This window comes from Poecilia reticulata, linkage group LG18 (assembly GCF_000633615.1).
Source record: "Poecilia reticulata strain Guanapo linkage group LG18, Guppy_female_1.0+MT, whole genome shotgun sequence".
NCBI lineage: Eukaryota > Metazoa > Chordata > Actinopteri > Cyprinodontiformes > Poeciliidae > Poecilia > Poecilia reticulata.
Window position 1 is genome coordinate 10,001,567 of NC_024348.1, and position 23,353 is coordinate 10,024,919.

The 23,353-nt window shown below is 40.2% G+C and overlaps 1 protein-coding gene across 5 annotated transcripts in view; it reads left to right on the forward strand.

The window, feature by feature from the left end:
• nwd2 (NACHT and WD repeat domain containing 2) overlaps positions 1-23,041 on the forward strand; it is a 52,487-nt gene extending 29,446 nt beyond the window's left edge. For all 5 annotated transcript variants that reach the window (XM_008435465.2, XM_017310539.1, XM_008435463.2 and 2 more), the window contains 4 exons: positions 6,132-6,335; positions 7,383-7,533; positions 9,853-10,442; positions 14,834-23,041. In XM_008435465.2, coding sequence (XP_008433687.1) covers positions 6,132-6,335; positions 7,383-7,533; positions 9,853-10,442; positions 14,834-18,730 — 4,842 coding nt within the window. In that variant the 3' untranslated portion in view covers positions 18,731-23,041. The remainder of the gene's footprint in view (positions 1-6,131; positions 6,336-7,382; positions 7,534-9,852; positions 10,443-14,833) is intronic.
• The last annotated feature ends 312 nt before the right edge of the window (positions 23,042-23,353 follow it).

Below are 23,353 nucleotides of genomic sequence, written 5' to 3' on the forward strand. Positions count from 1 at the left end.
ATATATATATGCACAAATGTGCAGAGATAATTATGTTTGTGAAGTGAAACGATTGAATGTGAAATAAATTAAATACACCTGCTCCTTTTCTTTTGCTGGCCTCTTTTAAATCCAGAGTGTTTTCATACTTTCCCCACAGTCTCTCTTTGCTCTGGTGTTGCTGCGGTTTCACCATCCCGACCTCTACCGACCCCCAGCTGCAGCACACTGATGGGTCAAACACACATTATCTCAGGTTTTCTGTTCAGTTCATTTTTTCCTTCTCGTGCCTTCAAACACAACCTCTGAGTTGTGATATTCAGAGTCTGTTAGGAGATACACACACAGATCCTTGGTGCATGTCTTCCCCATCTGGCCGGTTTAATGTTTAATGGCATATTCTAGTGGGGGGTTGGGGGGGACTTTATGCTGAGGGTCTCATGATAGCTGCTCAGTCTCATTCAGACATGTCAAAGCCAGCTGCTGCTGTCCTCGGAGCCCCTTGGCGCGGCTTCCCGTCAGCCAGCCGGCCCCGTTTTCAGAACCAGGAAGCTCAAAGCCGGCAGCAGCGATGGCAGTAGTGGTTTCTCTGATCTGATTCTGACAGTTCTAGGTTGTCTAAGGCATCTCTGGAGAGTGGATGTTTATTTTTTATTTTTTTATGTTTTTTTTTTTTACTGGGTGGTAGTTCTAGATCTAGATTTGCATGTAAGTACAAGAGAAATTGTCAGAATAATTCTTTTTTTTTTTTCTGGGTAAGCGGTTGTGCGTTGGGCTGTCGCCTACAGTTCAGGGAATCCTCGCGTTTGTGTGCATTCTCCTAACTCCTCTGATGAAAACACACTCGCAGCCTCTCATTACCGTCCGCTTCACCCACTCAGGTGTCACCCCCCGCACACGCGAGACCCAGACAACTTCCACACAGACAACGGAATAGGAATGAGCAGATGAAAAGAACAGAAGATAAAGTGAGGACACACTTTGGAAAGCCCAATTACTATCGATTCCCCCCCCTACCCCCCGCGAAGGTTATGTTCTCTCTCTCCATCTCAGGAGAGAGTGAGAGAGAACACGGGGAACGGTGACTGACATGTGTGCTGCAGGGCTGTTTTGTTGCTGCCACAGAAGATGTGTGCAACAACTGGAAACGTCTCTAATCTCCGTGCCACACGTAAACTGCCCCTCATTCTCGACTTTGCAGAGCCGTCCTGCAGGGCCAGACCGAGAGTTTCTCGGTGAAGCCGCGGATGCAGTTTTATTTCTGTTTTCACACCTCTTTTGTCAGGACGTCTCTGTCTCAGAGCTCGAGAATATCATTTTACTCCTCATAATCACCGCCTCAGAAAATCTAGTTGGTGGGTTTTTGTGAGGTTTTTCTTTACACCCTGACATAACAATCTCCTCTTTGCGTACGCCTGAGGACTAAATTGGTTGCAGTGGGTGTCGTTCACATACATACCAAGCCACACCTTTGCTAGAGCGGCTTTTCTCCGTACCGTTGATTCGGGAAAAGCTGGTTTCCATGGCGATGGCAAGGGTTGGCATGGTGATAGTGTCATTGACCCGAAGATTAAGCATGACAATGAGCCATGACTTCTTTTCTCTTTTTCTTTCTCCAACAGTTTCAAATTCCCTCATGGGAAAAAAAAAAAAAAGAACCCAAAAAATCCGATAAATGCCTGAAGGATTCATTTCAGCAGAACATTTCAAGCTTCCAGATGTCTGCTGCGTTAAAGGGGATAGTAAAAGATCCTGCTGCCCATCTTTTACCTCCTTTTTATTTCCAGTCACATTAATGCACCTCATTAGGCTATATATATATATATATAAAAATATAAAAACTACTCATAGATTTGTTTGCATGTTGCTGATGTCTTCGTCTGAGCATCATATAGGGACTATAGTGACAAATATAACCAAGCTGTAAATGATTTGTGCTTTCCACACAGATGTGGAAATAAAAAATTGTACTTCTCACGTCGAATATTGTAAGACACTGTTTCGGTCAAGCGTAATTTTGTGTAACGTTTCTCTTGCTAATAGAAAAGAATGAACAAAACTAATTCCTCGTCCACTCGGGAATGTTTCTCCTAAAATGGGTCAGTTTTGAAAATGTTTTTAAGAGCCCAAGCATGTTGCTGCTGTAGCACCATGCTTTGTGATCATATGTCCTGTTTTTCGAAGCAGTTATGCTATCTAAACATTAGCCTGCAGGAAAGAAACAATCAACCGTAAGAAGCAAATCGGTTTTACAGTTCAAAAAATGTAGACGTTTCATTAATTAAATGCAGTACTTTTAAAAAAGTAAAATAAAATCTGATCCTCCTGTTCTGTTTGGAAACATTGTGTTTGCCTCTCCTCTGCTGCAGACATCTACCCAGCTGACTGTGGGCATTGTGGATTAATTGACTGCATGACTGATTGATTTGTTAATTCATACTGTGGCTGTGCGCAATCTTAGCTGCCTCTCCAAGCTGGTTCATCAGATAAAGTGCACTTAGCCGGAGTATAAAACCCCGGTCCAAGGATGGGGGGAAAAAAAAAACTGAGGAAAGAAGAAGGGAGGACGAGGAGTGCAATGAACGCTAAAATTGCATTCGTCCCCTCTGTTATCTTCCCTTTACCCTCCTGTGTTTCTCACACCTTCCTCTCCTGCGAGGAGGAATAAGAGCTCCACAAATCCCTCCTAAACGTCAGGCACGCACGTACTGAACATGGACTGAAACATAAAAGAGTGAAGCTGCAGCATGAGGTAATCCATTTAAGATGGTTTTAGCTCTCCAGCTAAGACAGATGTGTTAAAGCTCCTAAAAGTCAGGACGTTGGAGGAATTTTCTCTTAACATCTCTACCCTTTTTGAAAGTCAACAGGATGATTGGCAAACCTTTATGCTGGAGAGCTGGGGCTGACAGGTGTGAACACACTTACGTTAGCATTTTTAAACCTGTGTCGAGATTTGAAAAGAAAACTTTAGCTTCGACTCTCCCCCCACCCCCATCTTACACAGCCATCACCCACTCCATTCATCCTGCTGCAGACGAACTGACAGAAACCTTGTCAGCAGCGTGGAGAGTGACTGTTCCCTCTGTTCTCTCCGCGCTACATTTCTGTCCCAGTATTGCAGTCGTTTAGCCCAGTGCCTCCATCATTTACTGACACATCGCTGCAGAGCCGTGAGTCAGAAGCACGAGGTGACCTGCAGGGCAGCTCAGTGCTACAGAAGGTTTTAAAGAACCGCTGATGCGGTACAGTGCTGTGAAAAGGTTTTAGTCCTCTGTCCAAGTATCCATAGCAAGTCTTAAATTCATCTTTAAAAATGTAAGCTATACATATGTTAATTAAAGGCATTAATTGTCATTAAAGGACAACTTCATCTTTCACATTCTCATCTATGCAGGGGTTTGTTTTTTTCCCTCACTGAACTTTTCTGTACAGGTAAAAGTTTGAATCTCACGCAAACATCTTTTGTGATTTGAGGCAGTTGAGGCTACTGCTAACTAGCTGCTAAGGTATGTTAGCAAGCTAACTAGCTTTTTTCACGTATCAGGAGTAAGCACAAGTTTATCGCCAGGTAGCTGAAAGACGTTTGTTTTTGCCTCTGACTCACATCTGGTGACATCCCATCTGAGTCTGGGCATAAAGAAACGTTTACATCTGGCTTCACTAATCATCTCCCATATTTATAGTTTATTTGGTCTTTCATTTCCTTCAAGGTGGTACTAATGTTATCTAATACAAAAATGTTTATTGTATCAAAAGTACACTGTTAGTACACGGATGTGCCCCTTCATAAAAGGGGGCGTCACTGATTCCCTTAATGGAAAACTGTCTTTGCCGCCCAGATCAACCTTTGCCACTTTGTGCTTGTTGAACAGAAAAACATTTGCCCAAATGCTAATGAATCTCCAGCGGACATTTGTGGGCTATAAGAGTAGGCCGTCCAAACAGACGACGCGGCACGCCATCATTAGATTTCTGCTTCTTCTCTGCATCTGTTCCCACTGAGAATGCCAAGGGAATGAGGACTCCGGCGTGGAGTGGCTTTGAAGCGTCATTGCCGGGGGGGCAAGCCGTCGTTTTCCTGCTCATTGGACCTCACAGTCATTTGGCTCGTCTCCCGCACGGGCTTTGCCTCCTCCCAGAGGAGTGGCTTAAGGTGCATGAGAGTTATGGCACATGGAGTAGAAAAAGGAAATCATCCGGTCATGCCACTGCAGCTTTGTTTTTTATTTGCTTTTCCTCTGCTCACAAATGAGTGGCAGACAATGTTAAACAACATGGGGAAACAAACTGCCCTGGTTATTTGCTGGATCTACTGCCACTCATATCCATGGATGAGCAACCGGTTGGAAAGGCTGCAGCTTGATTTTATGGTGTCTCAATGTGCTCTTTTTTTCCCACATTCAGGCTACTAAAGTCGTTTCAATAACCCAAACTTGTAGCTCAGAAAACCCCATAAAAATCAGATTTCACAGTTAACGTACAAATCCACGTACCTCCCTCTAAAATCTTATTTTCTTTTCTCTCCCACAAACAGCCCCATCTGTTGGATATAAAAAGAAAATCTACTCATTTTCTTAATGCCGCTGATTACTGGGAATTATAAAACATTTTGGCTGAGTCTGCGTCTTTTTACGCAACAGTGTGTCATTCAGAAACATTTGCCATGTAGCAGCAGAACAAATCTGCTGCATTCACCAAAATACGGGTTATTTACCAGGCAGGGATAGCAGGGAACGAACGCCCTGTTTGTACTTCTGCTTTAGGACGAATTTATTTAAATTAAATACGTTTATGGTCGGAGTGAAGGTGGCAGAAAATTCAGAAAAAAAATTATTTTGCTTTCTTTCAGAGCTACAGGGGAGTTTATTGTGTGTTTCATTGCATATTTAGTCCAGTAAAACAGATGTAGGAAGAAAACTCAAAACGACTTAATTTGTTATATAATAGTAATATTAAAATCATTCTTATTCAAATTCAGCACCAAATCTTGATTTTAATAATTCGCCTTTCTGAATAGAACCGATTTAAAAAGGTCACTCTGGTGTCTCTTCAACGCCTCATCCAGCCAATCAAAGACTTCATCGGTTTTCATCAGCTGTGCTCAAGACAAGACAAATCTTCATCGTCTTTTGATCCGGTCAGGTCTGGTGTTAGTGCCTCCCTAGATAGATTTAGGATGTGTAATAACTGTGCATAATACGTCAAGTGATTTTTTTTTTTTCCACGTTGCTGCGTTCAGAATCTCCATATTATCCAGTCGACTTGCTGTTTGTTTCATTGTTACTCGTCGCCGTCCAACTTCGCTGTTATCAAAACAGATCTACATTTCCTTCCGAGGTTTAGCTCACGAGGCTTCACTTTTCTCTTCATCAGGCTGCAAACTTTTCTCCTTCTCAATAGATGAGTGAGAAGTATTAAGAAAATCCCCCCTAGAAACTGTGTATCAGTTAAACATAAAGCAGTCAACAGATCTTCTCAGTTAGCTCTTATCTGCATTTGTTTTAAGATCATCTTTGGTAGTTCTTTGCATGCTATCTGGATTATTTCACTCAAGTTTTCTAGATTTCCCTCCTTATCCTCTCAAGCTCTTGGATTTACTTCATCAGATAATATTTTGTGTGTTATTCAACGGAGAATCTTAACAAATTCAATTGGAGCACTTTCAGTATGGTTATGAACTCCAGGTATTTCAGAAGGCCTCTCTGCCATCACCCTCATTTTTCCTTAGATTCAAGTCAGGACTCTGACTAAAATTACTGCCAATCAGAGGAAACTTGTTGGTGAAATTAAAGGATCAATTCAATGCCGGGGACATGAATAAATTGGTGCTCCGTGGTAGATATCAACAATTAGCTGAAATCCGGAAAAATATGACTTGTTGATGTAATAAAAAAAACTTGGGTTTAAGAGAACAAAGGCCAGAAAAATACTGAGAAGAAAACTCATCTGGAGCTTAACTGTCGGTATCAGTGATTTGGAATTAAGTTTATATTCCTACTAATCAAAACTGTGGTATAAATAAACTGCCTCAGGGATTAAACCGTGTCCGCACAGAGTGGGGGTTTCTAACAATCCACCTGCACCACAGTGACAGAGCCACGTTGGCTCGCGTTCCTCACCTTCTGTTGTCTCCGTCCTCCCGTCCTCAGGGCCTGGTGGGTGAAAAGTACGGCAGCATCCGGGTGCCGGGCGAGGTGGAGTCGGCGGAGTTTGAGATGATCCTGGACGCGGCTGTGGAGGCGGGGCTGGATACCCACATTTTGGAGGAGTGGTACTGCAGGGATGAAAACTCTGTGCCACCCGCATACTACCTCAAACCCAAAGCCCAAATGCTCAAGAACTACCAGAACTCTGTGAGTCCTATCCGCTGACCGCGGTCCGATTACGATGCCTTTCTGTCTGTATGCAAACGTACACAAACCTATCGGTCACATTTCACCACGTTGAAACCACAAACTTCAAGGTGTTATAACAGAATTTTGCACCTTTTTTTAATGGGCATTGGAACTGATACTTTGTGTTTTTTACTTTTTTTCCTCAATAATAAGTCTTAAAGTGTGGCTTACGTATGCATTCAATTACCTGTGGTTCAATACTTTGTACGTGTGTCAACACTTGAATGCGCACCAATCTAAATTAGGGCCGCTCTACGTTTCATCATTTCATATTATTTGATTTTCCCTCTACTTCACCATTTACCACTGCTCTGAAGAGCAGTGAAGTTTATGGTTGTGATGCGAAAACATACAAAAAAGTTGAAGGGGAATGAACGGTTCAGTTTGACTGAACTTTGGAGGGGAAATTGAAGCTTTAGTTTTCCGCTGTTATCTTGTAGATCCACAAACAGAATTTGTAACCCGCGAATGAAATTTTTATGGGCATGTCATCATTGTAGATTTGTGTTCTTATATCCATGTTACGAAACACCCCAGCTCTGCCTGATAAATGTATTTTATCTGCTTCTGCAGAAGGGAGGCTTTGCATCAAGTTTGCGAGTGCAGTTGTTTTTGTTCAGGCAGCTCTTAAACCCTTTTTATGTTTTCTGCTTTAATGTTTTCCCAGCCGACTGCTGGCCCCATGAAATCCTTTAAAAGCAGTTTTTTTTTTTGTTTTGTTTTGTCAGCGAGGTTTATTTTGAAAAACCTTCCTTAACGTTTTACGAGAATATTTTGCACTTATGCTAATGGTCATGACTCAAATTTGGAGAACGCTCTGAAAGCAGACCAGAAAAACTCTCAGACTGATACAAATTTCAATAACGTATAGATTTACCCCCCCACCCCCTTTCTTGTTGTTCAGTTCTGCTCAGTAGTCACTCAGACGAGAATGGCAGCTTTCCTTCAGTACATGATGAGCTTTACAGTCAGCCTTTCCTCTCTCTGGCCCTCATCCCCTTTTAGATGGAGTCGAGCAGCGCAGCAAAGACCAAGAATGACAAGGCCTGGAGGAATGTGTCAGAGGAGATCAAGAGGATCTTCCGGACGGCGGTGCTGCAGCTGCAAGAGAAAGGAACCATGAAGAGCGCAGACGCCAACAAATTCCTTTGCTCTGGTGAGATTCGGGCCTTCTTTCTTTTCTTTTTTTTTTTTTCTTTTTTTTTAATGAGATTTCAAGACAAATGTTTTTGAATTGTTCTTGTTAAGCCATGGACTAAACAACCCTCACCTCTGACCTTATAAAAGTCAGAGGTGAGACTTTTACTGTTTTTATTTTCTAAAAAAAAAAAAAAAACTATGAATACTAAATCTTTTTTTTATTTGATTTTTTTCCCCACTGTTTTCCTTACTTAATAAGTACTAAAACAAATAATCTGTGATAAAATATGTTTTTAATTCTTTTTTTTTCCAGGTTCCTATTATTGCAAAAATCTTTGTCATCTTTAAAGCAAGTTTAACTTTGTATTACATTGTAGGGGACTCTTAATGCAGTGACAGCATAATTCACACTTTGGGATGTTATTTGCACAATGTGTTCCCCTGCCTTGGTTTCTTCTCAGTTAAAGTGTACTGTCTCTTTAAGAGATTCTGATTTCCCCTGTTTTTTTAGGTTAATGTCTAAAAAAAATGGTTGTAATTGTTTTTTGGTCCTGCAAAATAATTGAAACACATCAGGTGGAGACAAAAAGAGGCAACAGATTCCTTTCTTTTCCATCCACCACAAAGTACAGGCTTAAATACACACACACTCATATTTATTTATCTGTCCATTAAAATGTTGCACTGCAGCCACATCGTTTTGTGGTCTTCAACGAGATCCAAATGCAATTCTGGCTGAAAATTATAATGGTAAACTAACTTAGCTTCCTAGCATAGTGCACAGATTGTCAATTATATTAAAGTTGGGGTTGCTTTAGAAGTTGAATGTTATCCTGTTTTATCCATTTAAAAGCCGTTTTGTTGTGTGTTTGGGATCATCCTGTTTGACGAAGCACTGTCAGGATTTATCAGCTCTGAAGACGAGAGCGATGGGATGAATTTTGTCTTCTGTTTATCTCGTCACAATCTTTTAAAAGACAGTTTTTTTGTTATCGAAACAAATGGTAGATGTTTTAAAGCAACTTTAACATATTTTCTTGTTCGCTATCGTCTAGACACTGTTATTCATGCTGCGTCTCCTCTCTCGGATGTGTTTCATTTTATCCAGGTTCTTGTTTTTTATCCTGTAGCTTCTGTTCATTAAGAGCAGAAGACCTAAATCTGTCAGAAGCTTTATATCAGAGCAGTGTTGTTATTATGCAGCACATGAATAATTTTAACTTTGGAACTGGATTTTATTTCAGTTAAATATAGCTACTAGACGGTAAAAAAAATGTTTGTTTAGAAAGGATTGCTGTTACTTATATTTTTAAATCTTCTTTACATGAATAATCTTGACTGAAGTAGACAACTGAGCACAAATATGCAGTTAAAATGTCGATCCACCTTAAGAGACCTGCTGATTTTTAGTGTAAAATCAACCTAATATTATGCATTGCATCCCCTAGAAAGCACTTCAATAAAAGTGGAACGTTAATAAAACCCAGAACAACAACACATTAATCTGCTTTTTAAGCGCCACAAACTGAGTCTTACATGTTTGTTAGTAATATTTCTAAGTCTGAGCAACAGATAAAAGATTAAAGAGTCAGGCTGGTCAGATGGAATGTTTACCTAAAGACAAACCACTCGCTTCCTGAACATCTTTCTACTCCAAATAAAAATTTTTTGTAAAGATTTTTTTTTTTGGAGAGAATTGGTAAACATCAGCCTATTTCTGCTGACAGGGAAGCAGTGACTTTATGCACAATAACAATAAATTAGTCGCTATAGAAACATCAGAAAGATTGATACATAAATGAGTTGTGTTATATACTGGTCTCTGCAAGTTGAAGCAGCAGCAAAAATAGTCACTTGCTTGTCGATTTCTCACCGCTTCCTGTCTTACAACATTTTACCCGAGTCTGAAGTAAAATATGTTGAAAATATGTCCAGTTGTTCTCGGACTGGAAAGCTAATTTAAGCGGCAGTCAGACTTTTATCCTGATCGGTATTAAGTGTAATAGCTAGAGAAGAAGCAGGCTTTTTCCACCAGATACACATTTTAAATTTTCTTTCATTCCTATTTCATTTGGACTATACCACATAAACAGGAAGAGATTGTGCTACCAGTTCTAATCCCTATTAATTACAGGACATATTCTGAACCTTTATTTTATCCTTAATGAACTCAAAGAAGAGCTTCAGTGAATAAAAAAAAGAAGATAAGGAGAAAAATGTCCTATCCTAATCCCTTATTGACTGATTGTTTCGTCTCTTGTCATGGTTCTTATACCAAAGTGTTTTTCACATCTAAAGAAAAAAAAACCTTAAACTCTCATTTTTGTCAATGCAGCTTTGGAGGATGAATTGGACTTTGCCCTCGGGAAACAAACGCCCGCCTTTCTCAGGAAATGCGTCTGCTACATACGCAAGATCTCCAACTTTGACCGCTTCGCCAAGCTCCCTGACATGGCCCGCTACATGGACATCGTGGTGAGCGCCGACCGAGTCATGCGCAACCAGGAGGCCTACGAGCGCCTCCTGAAGGTGCGCGACGAGTTCATCCCTACCATCGTGGCCGCCTCCAACCTCCGCGTCTACTCTTCGGTCACTCACTGCGACATGAAGCTGGGCTACTCCCAGGAGGTGGAGAGCCACTACGTGGAAGGTCTCTGCAAGCAGTTCTACGAGGACATGGTGGACATCATCCAGGCCACCGTGCAGCAGAACTTTGACACAGAGACCGACCCGCTGTACGATGAGATTTTGCAACACCTGTCCCTGTGTAAGACCTACGCGACCCTCTATAAGTACAAGTCGGAGACTCTGGATTACGTGCAGGAGTACCTCATGCCGTCCAAAGGGAGCAGGACGAGCCCCCTGGTGGTGTACGGAGGGCCCTGCACCGGGAAGACGCTGCTGCTCTCCGAAGTGGCCAAGCAGGTGAGGCGTGAACAAAAGGATGTCCTCCTCCCTGTCACTTTTTACTCCTCGGTTATCTCAGTTTGTTCACGCTCGCTTCCGTCTGTCTGTCTGATCTCAGCATGTGTCCATCTTTGTACAACAGAGCATGAGGGGGCGTGCAACTGTTCATCTTCTCGCAAGCGCTTGCTCGCTTGACCATCTGTGCATCTGCCAAGAGGCACTCCATCGCTGTGCATGCGTGTGTCGTTCGTTTCCCGTGAAGCCAAAGCAAGTGTGCACAAGTCGATACGCTTTTTTTTCTTTTTCCAACCCCGCTTTTACTTTTTGTCCATGTGCCAGCGTTGGCAGCGTCGTATTTTGTATTATTACTGATATTTTTATTTTCATTCTCATCTTTCACCCTTTGCTTGCGTGGCTGCCATCTGCCTGTCCAGCCACATAACTATCACCCTACAGATGTCCTCAGTCTATTCCTCCAGGGTCACACATTAGCTTTATGCACCTTTTCAGGTTAAAGAGACAAATAACATGGTTAAGGTCAACATTTGGCAACCGCATTCTCTGAGCGTTAACTAAAGAAAGGGATTAAATATACAGTTTTAAACTTTAGAGTAAAATAAAATAAAGACACGTGCATGTAAAAGTATCTTGGCGCATTTCAGTGGGACAGAAAGTTACCCATTACGGTGATGTGGAGGAAAATGAATACAAAGTTCTCTATTCTTATTATAAATAAGTATCCGAAATGTTGCTCTGTCAGTATTTAGCCCTCTTTGTTCTCATGCCACTAAATAAAACCCAGCTCAACTGGCATGGCAAGACTTGATGGGGGGAAAAATCTTGAGTTATTGGGTTCATTCTTTGGAATTACAATAATGTAATGATAGTTTTTATTTGTAAAACCAGTATCAGAAGTGGTGATAGTTGTATGGTTTTGTCGATTGCCCTCTAGGACCTTTAAGTAATACTTGACTACTTCCTTTTTCTAATCAACTTTCCAGTAACTTAATCTTAGTTTAAATCAGCAGTTCTGTGAAGGTCTCAGAGATGTTTATTAGATAACATTAGTGAACAAAATCCATAGCTGAGGTGAGAGAATCTGAAATAATCCCATAACTTCACAAATCTGACTTCTTTGAAAGAAAGAAAAAAAAGAAAGCCTTTCTTTTTTTAGGACAAAAGCCGTAAGAAGTCTTGTTTACAGCTTGCAAAAATATCTGCAAATGTGGAAGAACCAGGTTAGATTAGAGTAAAGTTGAGCTTTATGTCCTACATGCAAAATGCTGCAACAGACAACTACAGTCACCCTGAGCAAACCAACTGACATGTTGGTTTGTCTCTTCCACTAAGGGGGTGATCTTGAAGTCAGCAGATGGAGTTGTTTCCTGCTTGACTTCCAATGATCTTGGATTCTCCAAGTCGATGGAAGGACTTTATAGGGTTTTTGGCCAGTCAATATTCATGATAGAAGTTACATCTCTCTTTTTGGTTAATATTGTATAATGCATTAACATTAGTACAAACATTAGCATTTCACTGCTTCCCTCTTAACATTAGCCTTTTCCCTAAAAATAGCTTTTGAATATTTTTCTTATTTATTAGTCACGCTTAGTATACTGAATGGTGGAAGTAAATGTAAGACAATATGCTAGTGATGCCCCACATACTATTGACAGCATTTAGGCTAATGTTAGCAATTTGGCTCATTTTAAATTGTACACTCATTTTAACATGCAGAATGGTATAAGTCCATGTTACTCAACTTGCTTGTGATTCTCCACATGCTATTTGAGTACATTGCAGCTTACTTTCAGAATGCTGGGTTTCCAACCAATGGGCACACTTTGGCAGGCCCTGTTTATATTCCTTCAGAAATTTTCTAGTTAGTATTATCTTCTCTTGGTTTATTGCTATGTCCACTTTAGTTTCTTTCCTGTTGCTACATTTATTTTATCGTTTATTGACCTTCAGTAATTTTCACTCATCACCTGCTGCGCCTCCTAATCGTCATGTGTTTCACATCATGTGTTGATTTTTCACTGTTCAGCGTTGGATTCTCTGTTTTTACGGCATAATTCACATCTAGTTCGTCGCTCTGTTTTATGTCCCGCTTCTCCTGTTTCAGAGTTTTGCGCAATGTGCGCGTCTTCTTTTTTTTAAGCCCCTAAGGTGCAGGGCAGCCGGGAAGCGTATCAATGGGGAAAAGGCAGACTGATATAAACCTTTTAAAACAACGGAAACAATTTCTGCATTCTGATTATTGAAATTTAAAAGTGCTGTGTTGTTCTATAGCCCCCGTTTCATACCGGACCACTTGCAGCACCAGTGTTAACACTATAAAATGAACGCTCTCTATCGTGGAGGGTCGTGATTTCTTTATTTCTTTATTTAAATGGGTTCATTTTTCAGAGGGATACACAGTGAGGGTATCGTGATTTTAGCTACCAGTAGCAGGAGAACCGTGCTGCTCTAAGAAGCTAACAGAAGCTAACCAACACTGAATAGAAGGAGAGCTGCCATCAATGCAGATGCAGCCAAGCATGTTTTAATGTTACACAATACAGTTTTACCAAGTTGCTCAAAGTCTAAACTGGTATTGTTGTGCATTTAAGRTGTAAAGTTTACCTTCGACCAAACGCCCCCCAAAGGCATCCCAGCGCCCCCCTTTTGTAAAAATGTCCGGCAGCGCCCCCTGCCGTCCTCTAAACGCCCCCAGGTGGGCGGTAACGCCCTCGTTGAGAACCGCTAATTTAGAGGTATCTGAGTGGTTGGGAACTAAAACAAATGTGTGTTACATTTCTATTTATTTTGTTTTAAGTTAAAACTTTGTATCACTTTTCTTCCATTTTATAAGTATCCACCACTTTGTTTTGGTTTATCACATAAATCCCAATAAAGTGCATAAAATTTATGTTTGCAAGGCAACAAAATGTTCAAAATATCTGTTAGGATACAGATAACAGATACATTTAATTAAGTTAGACAAATATCACTTCACATCAGCATTATTGCTTTAGTGTAAGTGGATGGGAATAATTTTTTCTATCCTGATTTTTGATGCCAGCTATATGTAGACAGAGTAATATTTGAATGTTGTGCACAACATACTTAAGAGAGAAAAGTGCTCTGAGGTCACTGAGCTTCCACTATAATCCCAATGGAGGTAATTTACACTTGATTTGCTTCATCTAAGCCTGCAGTGTGGTGTAAAATAAGAGGGCAGCTAAATTCTTCCAAGTCATCTGAGCTGTGCATTAAACTGCTGTTAGAACAACATCCAGCTATTTTCTATTTGCATGAAAATCACTAATTTTCCCAATGTAGAATTTTTTCTCCCAATGTAGAAAAAATCCTATGATATTTTTGCCAGTAAAAATATCATAGGATTTTTACTGGCAAATATTTGGTTATTTGCTGGACCTTTATCATTAAAGCAAAAGTACATCCATTTTTCTCTTCCGTTTTCCTTTTTGTGAATAAAGTGGGAAAATGAACCTGCGATAGTGACCCTGTTTATTTATAGATTGATAGGATACATTTTTTGGCTTGTTCCTGTCTCAAAAAGATTGTTGCCTTAAAAACACTCTACTATTGAGACTACTAGAGTGACACGAAGTACTCTGGTGCTTTATAGTACCAGGAAATGTTCTAACCAGATAACATATTTTTCTATTCCACCAGGGAAAGTGTTCAGCCTTTATACACAGCTAACTGACAGCTCACAAGTAGTACCATCACTACCCTTTGTTGTACTCAGGCAGAATAAAATACAGTACATTTTTTGAAATCCATATATGTGGACGGAACTGCATTTTTATTTTTCAGAGGAAAAAAAATATTTTTATTGTAAGGGTAGGAACTCTTCTACATCATATTTAAACTGTAAATTATCTCCAAACAGAATATATATTCCTGGGGGTTTTTTCTGCCTCCGTCAAACACAAAGCTTAAAATGGAAAGCAGAGTCATCTGGGTTGCCCTAAAAATGTCAGATAGCATTAAAATACTTGCTGAAACTCTCAACTGGGCCATTTAATGATTTTATGAATGAAATTATGAAATTTTGGTAGACTCAATATTAGAGCAGTCCTTCTCCACAGAAACCTCCCATCAATAAAAAAGAAATTATAATACCACAATGTGCAGAATATAAGAAAATAATAAGGTTAAGGTAAACAAAGTTATCTGAATTAGAATATTGAATGTCTCCTTTTTTTGCTGTGGTAAAAACTTCTGTTAGAAAAGTATTTAATCAAACTCATTTTTCAGTTTTGGTTTCAGTTTTGATTAACAGAAATTCTAAAATGTCAGAAAAGGTTCAGCTTTCAGCCAATTTGGTTTTAACCCTTGCATGTAGATTTATTTTATGAAACCATTTTGACTGTTTGCACTATTCCTTATTTTCCCAGGCCTACACATGGCTTCAAAAAGAGATGGGTCCAGAAACAGATCCAGTGGTCATCGTCCGATTTATTGGCTCCAGCCAGCTCTCCACCGACCTACGAACCCTTCTCCAGAGCATCTGTGAGCAGATTGCAATAAACTACCGCTGCCTGATTCACTTCTTGCCTAACAAGATTCAGGAGATGAGGGAGCTTCTAATCAACCTCCTTGGGGAGTCATCCTTCCACAGGCCCCTGGTCATTGTCCTGGACGCCATGGAGCAACTCTCTGACGCTGACGAGGCCCGTAAGCTGTGGTGGCTTCCCGTACACCTGCCGCGCACCGTCCGCATAGTTGTATCAACACTGCCCAACAAACATGGTATCCTGCAGAAGCTGCGTCATCTCATTCATGATGAGAGGTACTATGTGGAGTTAATCCAGCGAGACCGGAAGGTCTGCAGCCAAATGTTAAAGCAGCAGCTGCTCGGGGTGAAGAGGAAGGTAACGTCAGGCCAACAGATCTATGTCAATGAGGCACTTGCCAAGTGTACTTTGCCCATGTTTGTCAACCTCATCTACAGAGAAGTAGTTCATTGGAGGTCTCACAAAGATGTCGATGATAAGTCTCTGTGCTCAACAGTACACGAAAGCATTGAGCAGCTCTTCTACTCTGTAGAGAACAAGCTGGGCCAACGATTTGTCTTCAGGGCATTAGGATATGTCACCATGGCAAAGGCAGGGCTAACGGAGGTTGAATTAGAAGACATCCTATCTCTTGATAACATTGTTCTTGGAGACGTCATAGTACCAAGTTACCTTAAAAATCCACTAAGGATTTCCTACGACCTAGTTGCTAAACTCAAAGAAGAGCTGGAAGGCTATCTGGTTGAGCGGCAAGTGCGAAATGTCACACTGATGGTCTGGGCCAACAGGCACCTACATCTCATCGCCCAGAAGCTCTACCTCAGCAATGAGGAGGATGTACATCAAATGCACAGCCTCCTGGCTGAGTACTTCCTAGGAGCATGGTCAGGAGGCAGGAAGAAGATCTTTACCTATGACAATAACCATTTCACTTCCCTGAATATTTCACACCACAAGAACCCTCATCATCAACAGTCACATGAAAAAACGTCCTCTGATAAATACTCATACGACAGACAGACTCCTGAACAGCCTTGGGTGTTCCAGTGCAACCTGCTGGAGCCTGACATCTTCTTCGTCAATCACAGAAAGATGACAGAGCTGGTGTACCACCTGACCAGGAGTGGCCGGACAGACGATCTCATGTTTGGTGTCATTATGAACTTCAGCTGGCTTTACACAATGATCAAGATTGGTCAGTTTGATAAGGCTATAACAGATATTGATCTTGCTTACACCTGCAGCCAAGAAAAGGAGCTAAAATTTCTGGCCACCACTCTCCGTAGCATTAAGGTGAAAGTACTAAAGAACCCTGCATCACTGTCTGCAGAATTGCAGCAAAGGCTTCTGCCAGTTGTCACCTCCCTGCCTAAGCTCAGACACCTTCTCCTGGAGTGTGACAAAGATGGTCCCAAGTACTGCTCTATTGTGCCTCTCCACTCCTCTATGGACGTAACCTACAGTCCAGAGAGACTTCCTCTTTGCTCCAGCTACATACAGATCGTGGAGATTTTACCCACTCTTGCCCCAAACATAGTCCTTGTAGCACTGGAAGATGGATCTATCAGCACCTGGGATGTAGAAAGCAGGCAGCTCCTTCGGCAGATTGACACAGCCAGATCTGTCGTGCTGGGAATCAGGCTAACCACCGATGAGAAGTACCTGGTGGTTGCCACAACCAAAAATACTCTGCTCATCTATGATAATCACAAATCCTGCCTTTTATCAGAGGTTGAAATTAAGGGGTCAAAGCACAGTGGTGTTGCTGGAGGAGTTGCTTTCATAAACGGTTTTACCCTTTCTACCCACCATGCACTTGCGTGGCTTGAGGCTAGTAAGGATGTCAGTGTTATTGACCTTGTTTACGGCTGGCCCCTCTACCAGTTCCATTGCTGGTATGAAGTAACCTGTGTCCAATGTTCGCCAGATGGCATGTATGCCTTTTGTGGCCAGTACCTGAACACAACATCAGTCTTTCATCTAGGAAATGGAGAAAAGTTGTCCACTGTGACGTCAGAGTTCTCTGGGGGGTTTGTCAAGTCTATCCTAGTACTGGACACTCTTAACCAAATGGTAATGATTGACAATGAGGGAAGTCTGTCAGTGTGGAACACCAAAGAGATAACCAACCCGAAGCTAATGGAGGATTACGACTGCAGGGGGGATGAAAGCGAAGTTGTGGGTATTGAATTATCTGAAGATCAGCGTTCCATTCTCATTTGCAAGGCCAGTAGTATTGAGGTTCTGGATACAAAAGTATGGAAAATGCTGGAGAAATTCAAAGCTAAACGTAGTGAGCGATTTGTTGCTGCTGTTCTCTCCAAAAATGGGCAAAGCATTGTTGCCTCAATGGAGAATACTTCATCCATTTTTGTCTGGAGGAGAGACAGTGGGCAGTGCATGGCCAGCCTGATTGAGATCTCAGGAGCTATTGTGAAACTCATAAAATCAGCCCACCACAACCTACTTCTTTCTGTAGCCAGCAGCGGTGTTTTGTCTGTCTGGGACATTGATATAATCACAGCCATGTCTAACATCGATAAAACAGGCAAGAAGATCCAGACGTTACAGCTGACAGGGCGAGAGGACTATGTATTCACCATGGACGGCTCAGAGGCAGTCCACAAGTGGAACTTTAGCACCGGGTTTATTGAGACGGTCTTCAAACACGAGGGCATGGTGGAGAACTGTGTCCTCACCTCCTCAGGGGATCTCATGGTGACTTCGGACGACAAGTCCAGTCAGTATATCTGGCAAACCAACACCGGAGAAAACATCTTCCGCATAAACGGACAGAGAATCTCACAGCTTCTGATCACCCACAATGACCAGTTCGTGGTTTCTCTCTGTGAGCAGAATGCCTCAAGAGTCTGGAGACTGGCTACTGGGCACAAAGTCTGCAACATTTTGGTCAGCCTCCAGAATGCGCTTATCACTACAGCAAACACTTTCCTGGTGGGCACTTCCAAGAACAAACTGCTTGCTGTGAGTCTGTGGTCAGGCAGTGTATCAAAGAAATTTGTCTGCGATGATGGCATTACCATTGTCAACTTCAAGCTCATTCCAGACTGTCCAGATTGTGCGGTCTTTATCACGTCCACAGAAACAGTCTTCATCTGGAGTGTGGCAGACGAGTCAGTCTGCAGGAGAGTCCAGTTGCCAGCCAACTTCCTTAAAAATCTCGAAGATTTTCAAATCTCACCCAATGGAAAGTTAGGAATAGTCTCCAAAGGTGATGAGAACATTAACGTCCTGGATCTTCACAGCGGAAAGCTACGGCTTGTCCATGCAGCCGGTATTATCTGGCGTCAGAAATTATCAAGAGACGGCCGCTACCTTGTGTATGTTTGTTTCCGCAACTGTGATGAGGATGACGAGGCCGGTGTGGTGTCCAATTTGATCGTAATGCGTCTTGCCGACGGCAAGAGCATCGGCACATGCTCACTTTACAAAACTCCCACCTTCCTGTCCCTGTCCCAACGTGCACTAAACATCATCATCGGCTTCGAGGACGGTAGCATTGGCACATACACGGTTGTGGACCGCGTGGATGCTGCCCTTAAGATAAAGATAGCCACCTCCAACAGCCGACAGATTGTCAACAACGCTTCACAGAAGGTGCGCCCCAAATGTGGCAACCATTCGTTCAAGTCTGTTGCCGACTGCATCTGGAGGGAATCGACGGAAGTCTTCTCAAGGGACAGTCCCATTAACGTGTCGGACTCAGGAGAAGGTGAGTCGACAACACCTACAAAGAAGACTGAACTGCTGCAGTGAGAGTTTGGGGGGAGTTGAGGCAGGAGACAGGGGGAAAGAGGTAGGAATCTCTGGGGTTGCAGTTGATTCTTGTTTACAGCCACGTGATTCAGCTGCAGATGTCAGCCCTGTGGGTAGTTATTGGGTTGACAATTTTAACGCTGCACTCAAATGATGTATTACTTACTTCCAACATATGATACACTTTCTGTTAGTTTTAAACATGAAGACTGTTAGAAAAAATGTTCTGTTTTACAAAACAAAAATATATATATTCTGTATTAGTTTACCATTATGTGTCCTTTTGCATTTGAAGAACAAAATTCGTATCAAAATGTCTCGTTTAAGCATTATCCAATCCAACCCAGTGATCTTTTGTATCCACAGTTTGTTAGCCGCCTTTGTCATTTTCTTTTCTTCATAAACATTAAGCCATGATGTTGTTCCTAAAAGAGTACATCCATGTTTGTATTAATATCAGGTGGTACTGTACAAAAAGGATGAACAAATGTACAGAACATATCTCATTTTGGCTGCTGCAATTTGTGCAACTCCTTAAAAATGTTACGTTGTGCTTAATGCAATCAAAGTGAGTGCCTGAAAATAAAAAAATAGCTCATCACGTGCAGATCACAAAATTAACGAAAGTGCAGGGACTTTGTAAACATAGTACACACACTGTTGTATATGAATTGCATCTGATGCCGATTCTACTGAAACCCAGTCAACATCAGGAGAGAACAGCGACGCAACTCTGAGGATTGATTGCTTTATAGTTTTTGGAACTGTTTACATAGATTTTAATATAGGTTTACCTGCTGTTCCATCAGTTTGCGTGCAGGTCGTCTTTATGGGGAACACCACTATTGAGCATACAGTGTAGCATAGCACCACGCACATTAACGCCTTAACCTGTGTACTTGCTTTAGGTTCTGTGGAGTCTGTTTGTCCATTATAAAAGGACAGAATGAGTTTTACATTAAAAACTTGGCCAAGTGAGCATATTTAGAGGTTTAGTCAATAGGTGGATGCACTTTAGGAGTGGTTTGTGAGATAGAGTTATATTTATTCAGCAGAAATATATGAATTACAAAAAATTATTTAGATTTTTCTTTTAAAGCAATTATTGGCTCAGTTTACAGATGTATATAGATTACAGTATTACAGAAGAATACCTAAAGAATGGAAGATGGAGACATCAAAACAAGCTTTTTAAGATTAAGTCTCTGTTGTAATATAATTTTGAAAATGTGGGGGGGGGGAAGTTTTAGTCCTAGCAAAAAAAAGAAAATGTGTTTGTGAACATCTGAGCACAGATTAGTACATTTTTAACGAATTACCTAGACTTATAATTCCTAGTTCAAAAAAAAAAATCTTCACAGCTTTACAAAAAGTGGCACAGGCTTCATGGTTCTTGTATAAAACATCTAAAATATAACATAATAGCAGAATATGTCATTTTGTTCTGAAATAGATTCCAGTTTTTATGTTGTGTCTAGGCATGGGCCGGTCTCTCATTTTAAAAACCGTTGTTTTAAAAACCTTTCCTTTTCAATTATGTCCAATATCGTAGCTCACAACAGTTATAGTTCTGTATTTGAAATTGAGAAATGTGTAAAATGTAAAAAAAAAAATAGCACAAGACAGAGAAGAATGCAACACAATGTTACCTAATAATAACTTTAGCGATGCCAAACTCAAACATCAATACAATTGGCACCATGCAACAATACAAGACAACTGGCACAAAGGGCACAGCATCACCAGTCTTGTTTTTCAAAGTTCATAAGGTGAAAATGTATGTGAAAATGTCCCTAGTGAGTTAGAGAAAGTCAGGAGAAATGTTGCCTGCAAGCAGAACCTTGAACACCTGATAAACTGATGCCCTCTGGAGATTATTTAAAAGCTGTAGCACTTACTTTATTTATTTATTTGTATTATTTATTTTTTGCACCATTCAGTTGCAATTTCTATTCTGGTTCAGACAAGTACTGGTGTTCACAGGTATGCATCAACATGTTCTTCCCAAAAACTTTGATCAGAGTAGTCTACTGTAAATTAGCAAGTCATGCAGCAATAGTGGAGGTCTACTTCAGTGTTTCACCTACACTACAGTTATGTAAATGCATTAATACAGGGTACCAAAAATAAAAAATGTACAAAAAAAAAGCCGTATCTTATTTGGTAAACTTTATATTCACAAAAAACATCTGTGGTCGGCTTAATAGTCTGGCTGTTTACTCCCTGTTTAAGCTGTCTGCTTGACCTGTGGCATGAACTGTGTTGTGTTGTGTTGTCCTCCCTCAGGTTGGGTTTTTTTTTCCCCAGTTGTTATGAAACAATTGAAATATAGGAATCTGAGACTTTCATCGTGTCACATTTAAGGTAAAACCTGTTTTCAGCCAGCTGACTTCTATGGAGCTCATTCATGTTTGCTGCATGGATGATCTATTTAGCAGAAGTTATACCCCCTTCATTATTTACCTGAGTTGCTAATAAGGTGCCATTTTCATTCAAGAAAAGCATATTTTAATTTTATTTCATGCTTTCAGTGTTAAAAATGAGCAATTAAGATATCATATTTATATCATAAATATATTTTCCAATGAATACATTATGATTTTGGAAAACCTTTGATTTGGGAAGTGAACATTTTTATCATGCAGTGTTTTCTCTTGTGTTTGACCACCTAGTGACTAAGAAAAGGAAACCTTAACACTTCTACTCTTGCTAAAAATGTGGCGCCCACCACTCTAATAAACATTAGGAATTACCATGTACATCAGTGAAATAAATCACATACTGTGAAGCTGGCAACATTACTTTACAAAAAGCCAAAGATAAAACATATTAATTGCAACAATGATATTTTGTGTAATTTTAGCTTCTTTACCTTTTATATTTTTCCTACAAGTACTTCAAAACTGGCTTAGCTCCCCAATGTTTAACACGACACAAAGATAAATGTCAGTTGAATACTTGAGACTGAATTTGAATTTAAAACGGTATTCAAAACTGAAATATATAAATATGAACAAAAAATGAATATTTCTATTGGTTGTAAATTCCTTTAATGACCTAATTACCCTAAAGACACTGTTCTTTAGAGTATGTGTCCATCAAAATACTTGATATATTGAAAGATTAATATAAAATGTTCATACTGAAGGTATGCTTTTAAATTAAAAGTCAGATTTGATCAGACATTTTTATGAGTTTGTTTTTAAACATTAGTTTTAAACCCATGATTAAGTATTTCTGCCCAGGTTGATTGTACCATCAGAGTCTCACACCGGCCCATGCCTACTATAACCGCGTCCAGCACCGTACTTAAGAGCCAGTAAAACACAAAGTGCACGCTTTGTTATGAAAAGAAACATGAATAAAAAATGTGTCTTATACACGCTGCTGTTTATATGCTCAAAGGTATGTCAAACAATAGCACATGTACGGAGCATGTAGTGTATACATTCGGACGTTCTGGTCGGTCAGTAGACCTGATAAAGGCTGAAATAAAAATCTGCAGACAATCTACACCGTTTGGGGATTTCTGAGGAGATCGCATATCCTTAAATGAAATTTTATTTTGATCTCTGATTAATCAAATATTCCTTATTTAAAATGTAAAAGAAACAACACAATTTCAACCACTTTGTAAGGGCTATATCATCCTAATATAAGTTTACCAGTTTTGAATGGCCCTTGGGAAAATTTCAAACGGGGTAGAAGCACCGAGCTTTAACATTTCCTGCTAACTCAAGAGTTAAAAATAAAAACAGAAAGAGATTCAGTTATGTACTTGCCAAAGTTTTATTTATTGGTTATTTTTATTTCATGACTGTCTCACTTGTTTTATAAGGCTTGTACTGTAATTATATTGTTACCAAACTGTTGAAGTGTTCGACTGTGGTTATGTTAAGAGAAAATGTGCTATCTTTGCTAAAAAGTCTAAAAGAGTCCTCCTACAAAAAAATATATCGGAATGCCAGTTTAAGAGTATATTTGAATGTGTCCACATGGAAGCCAGTAAATGGTACTATTATGTATTATGTTATGTAACTTGAATGACTTTTAAATACTTACATGTTTGCAACTTATAGTTGACATACTGGTAATGAATGTTTCTATGGTATTCTTTTTATTGTCAGGACTGATGTACCTGTTTAGAGATTTATATTTTCATAAATGTTGTACTTACATTTTGTTACAGAATTGTTTAACTGTAAATAAAACGGAAAAGAAACTTATGTCTGAAGCAATATGAACCTAGTGTGTATGCATTGTTTGTATGAAACATTTTACTGTAATAAAATGGTTCACTTTTTGCCTCCACGTTGCTCTTGCACATTTCTTTTGCTTTCAACGCTAATTGTGTTTAATTCGGCGTAGAATATTCTAATTCTCATTTGATCCCAGAGGAATTACAGCACATAAATTGATCTTTTTTTTTCCCTTTAAAACTACTTGGCAGCCACAGATTCTTCCAGTCTTTCAGGAAGCATACTTCATACTTCCTGATTGTCTATATGGGTTTGTATTTTGGCTACTTTTGCACTCATTTTCAATCCAGCATCTTACCATTTTTACCAGAATATGTTTTACTTCCCAGGCGACATTACTTTAAAATGTTCCATTCTCATAAAA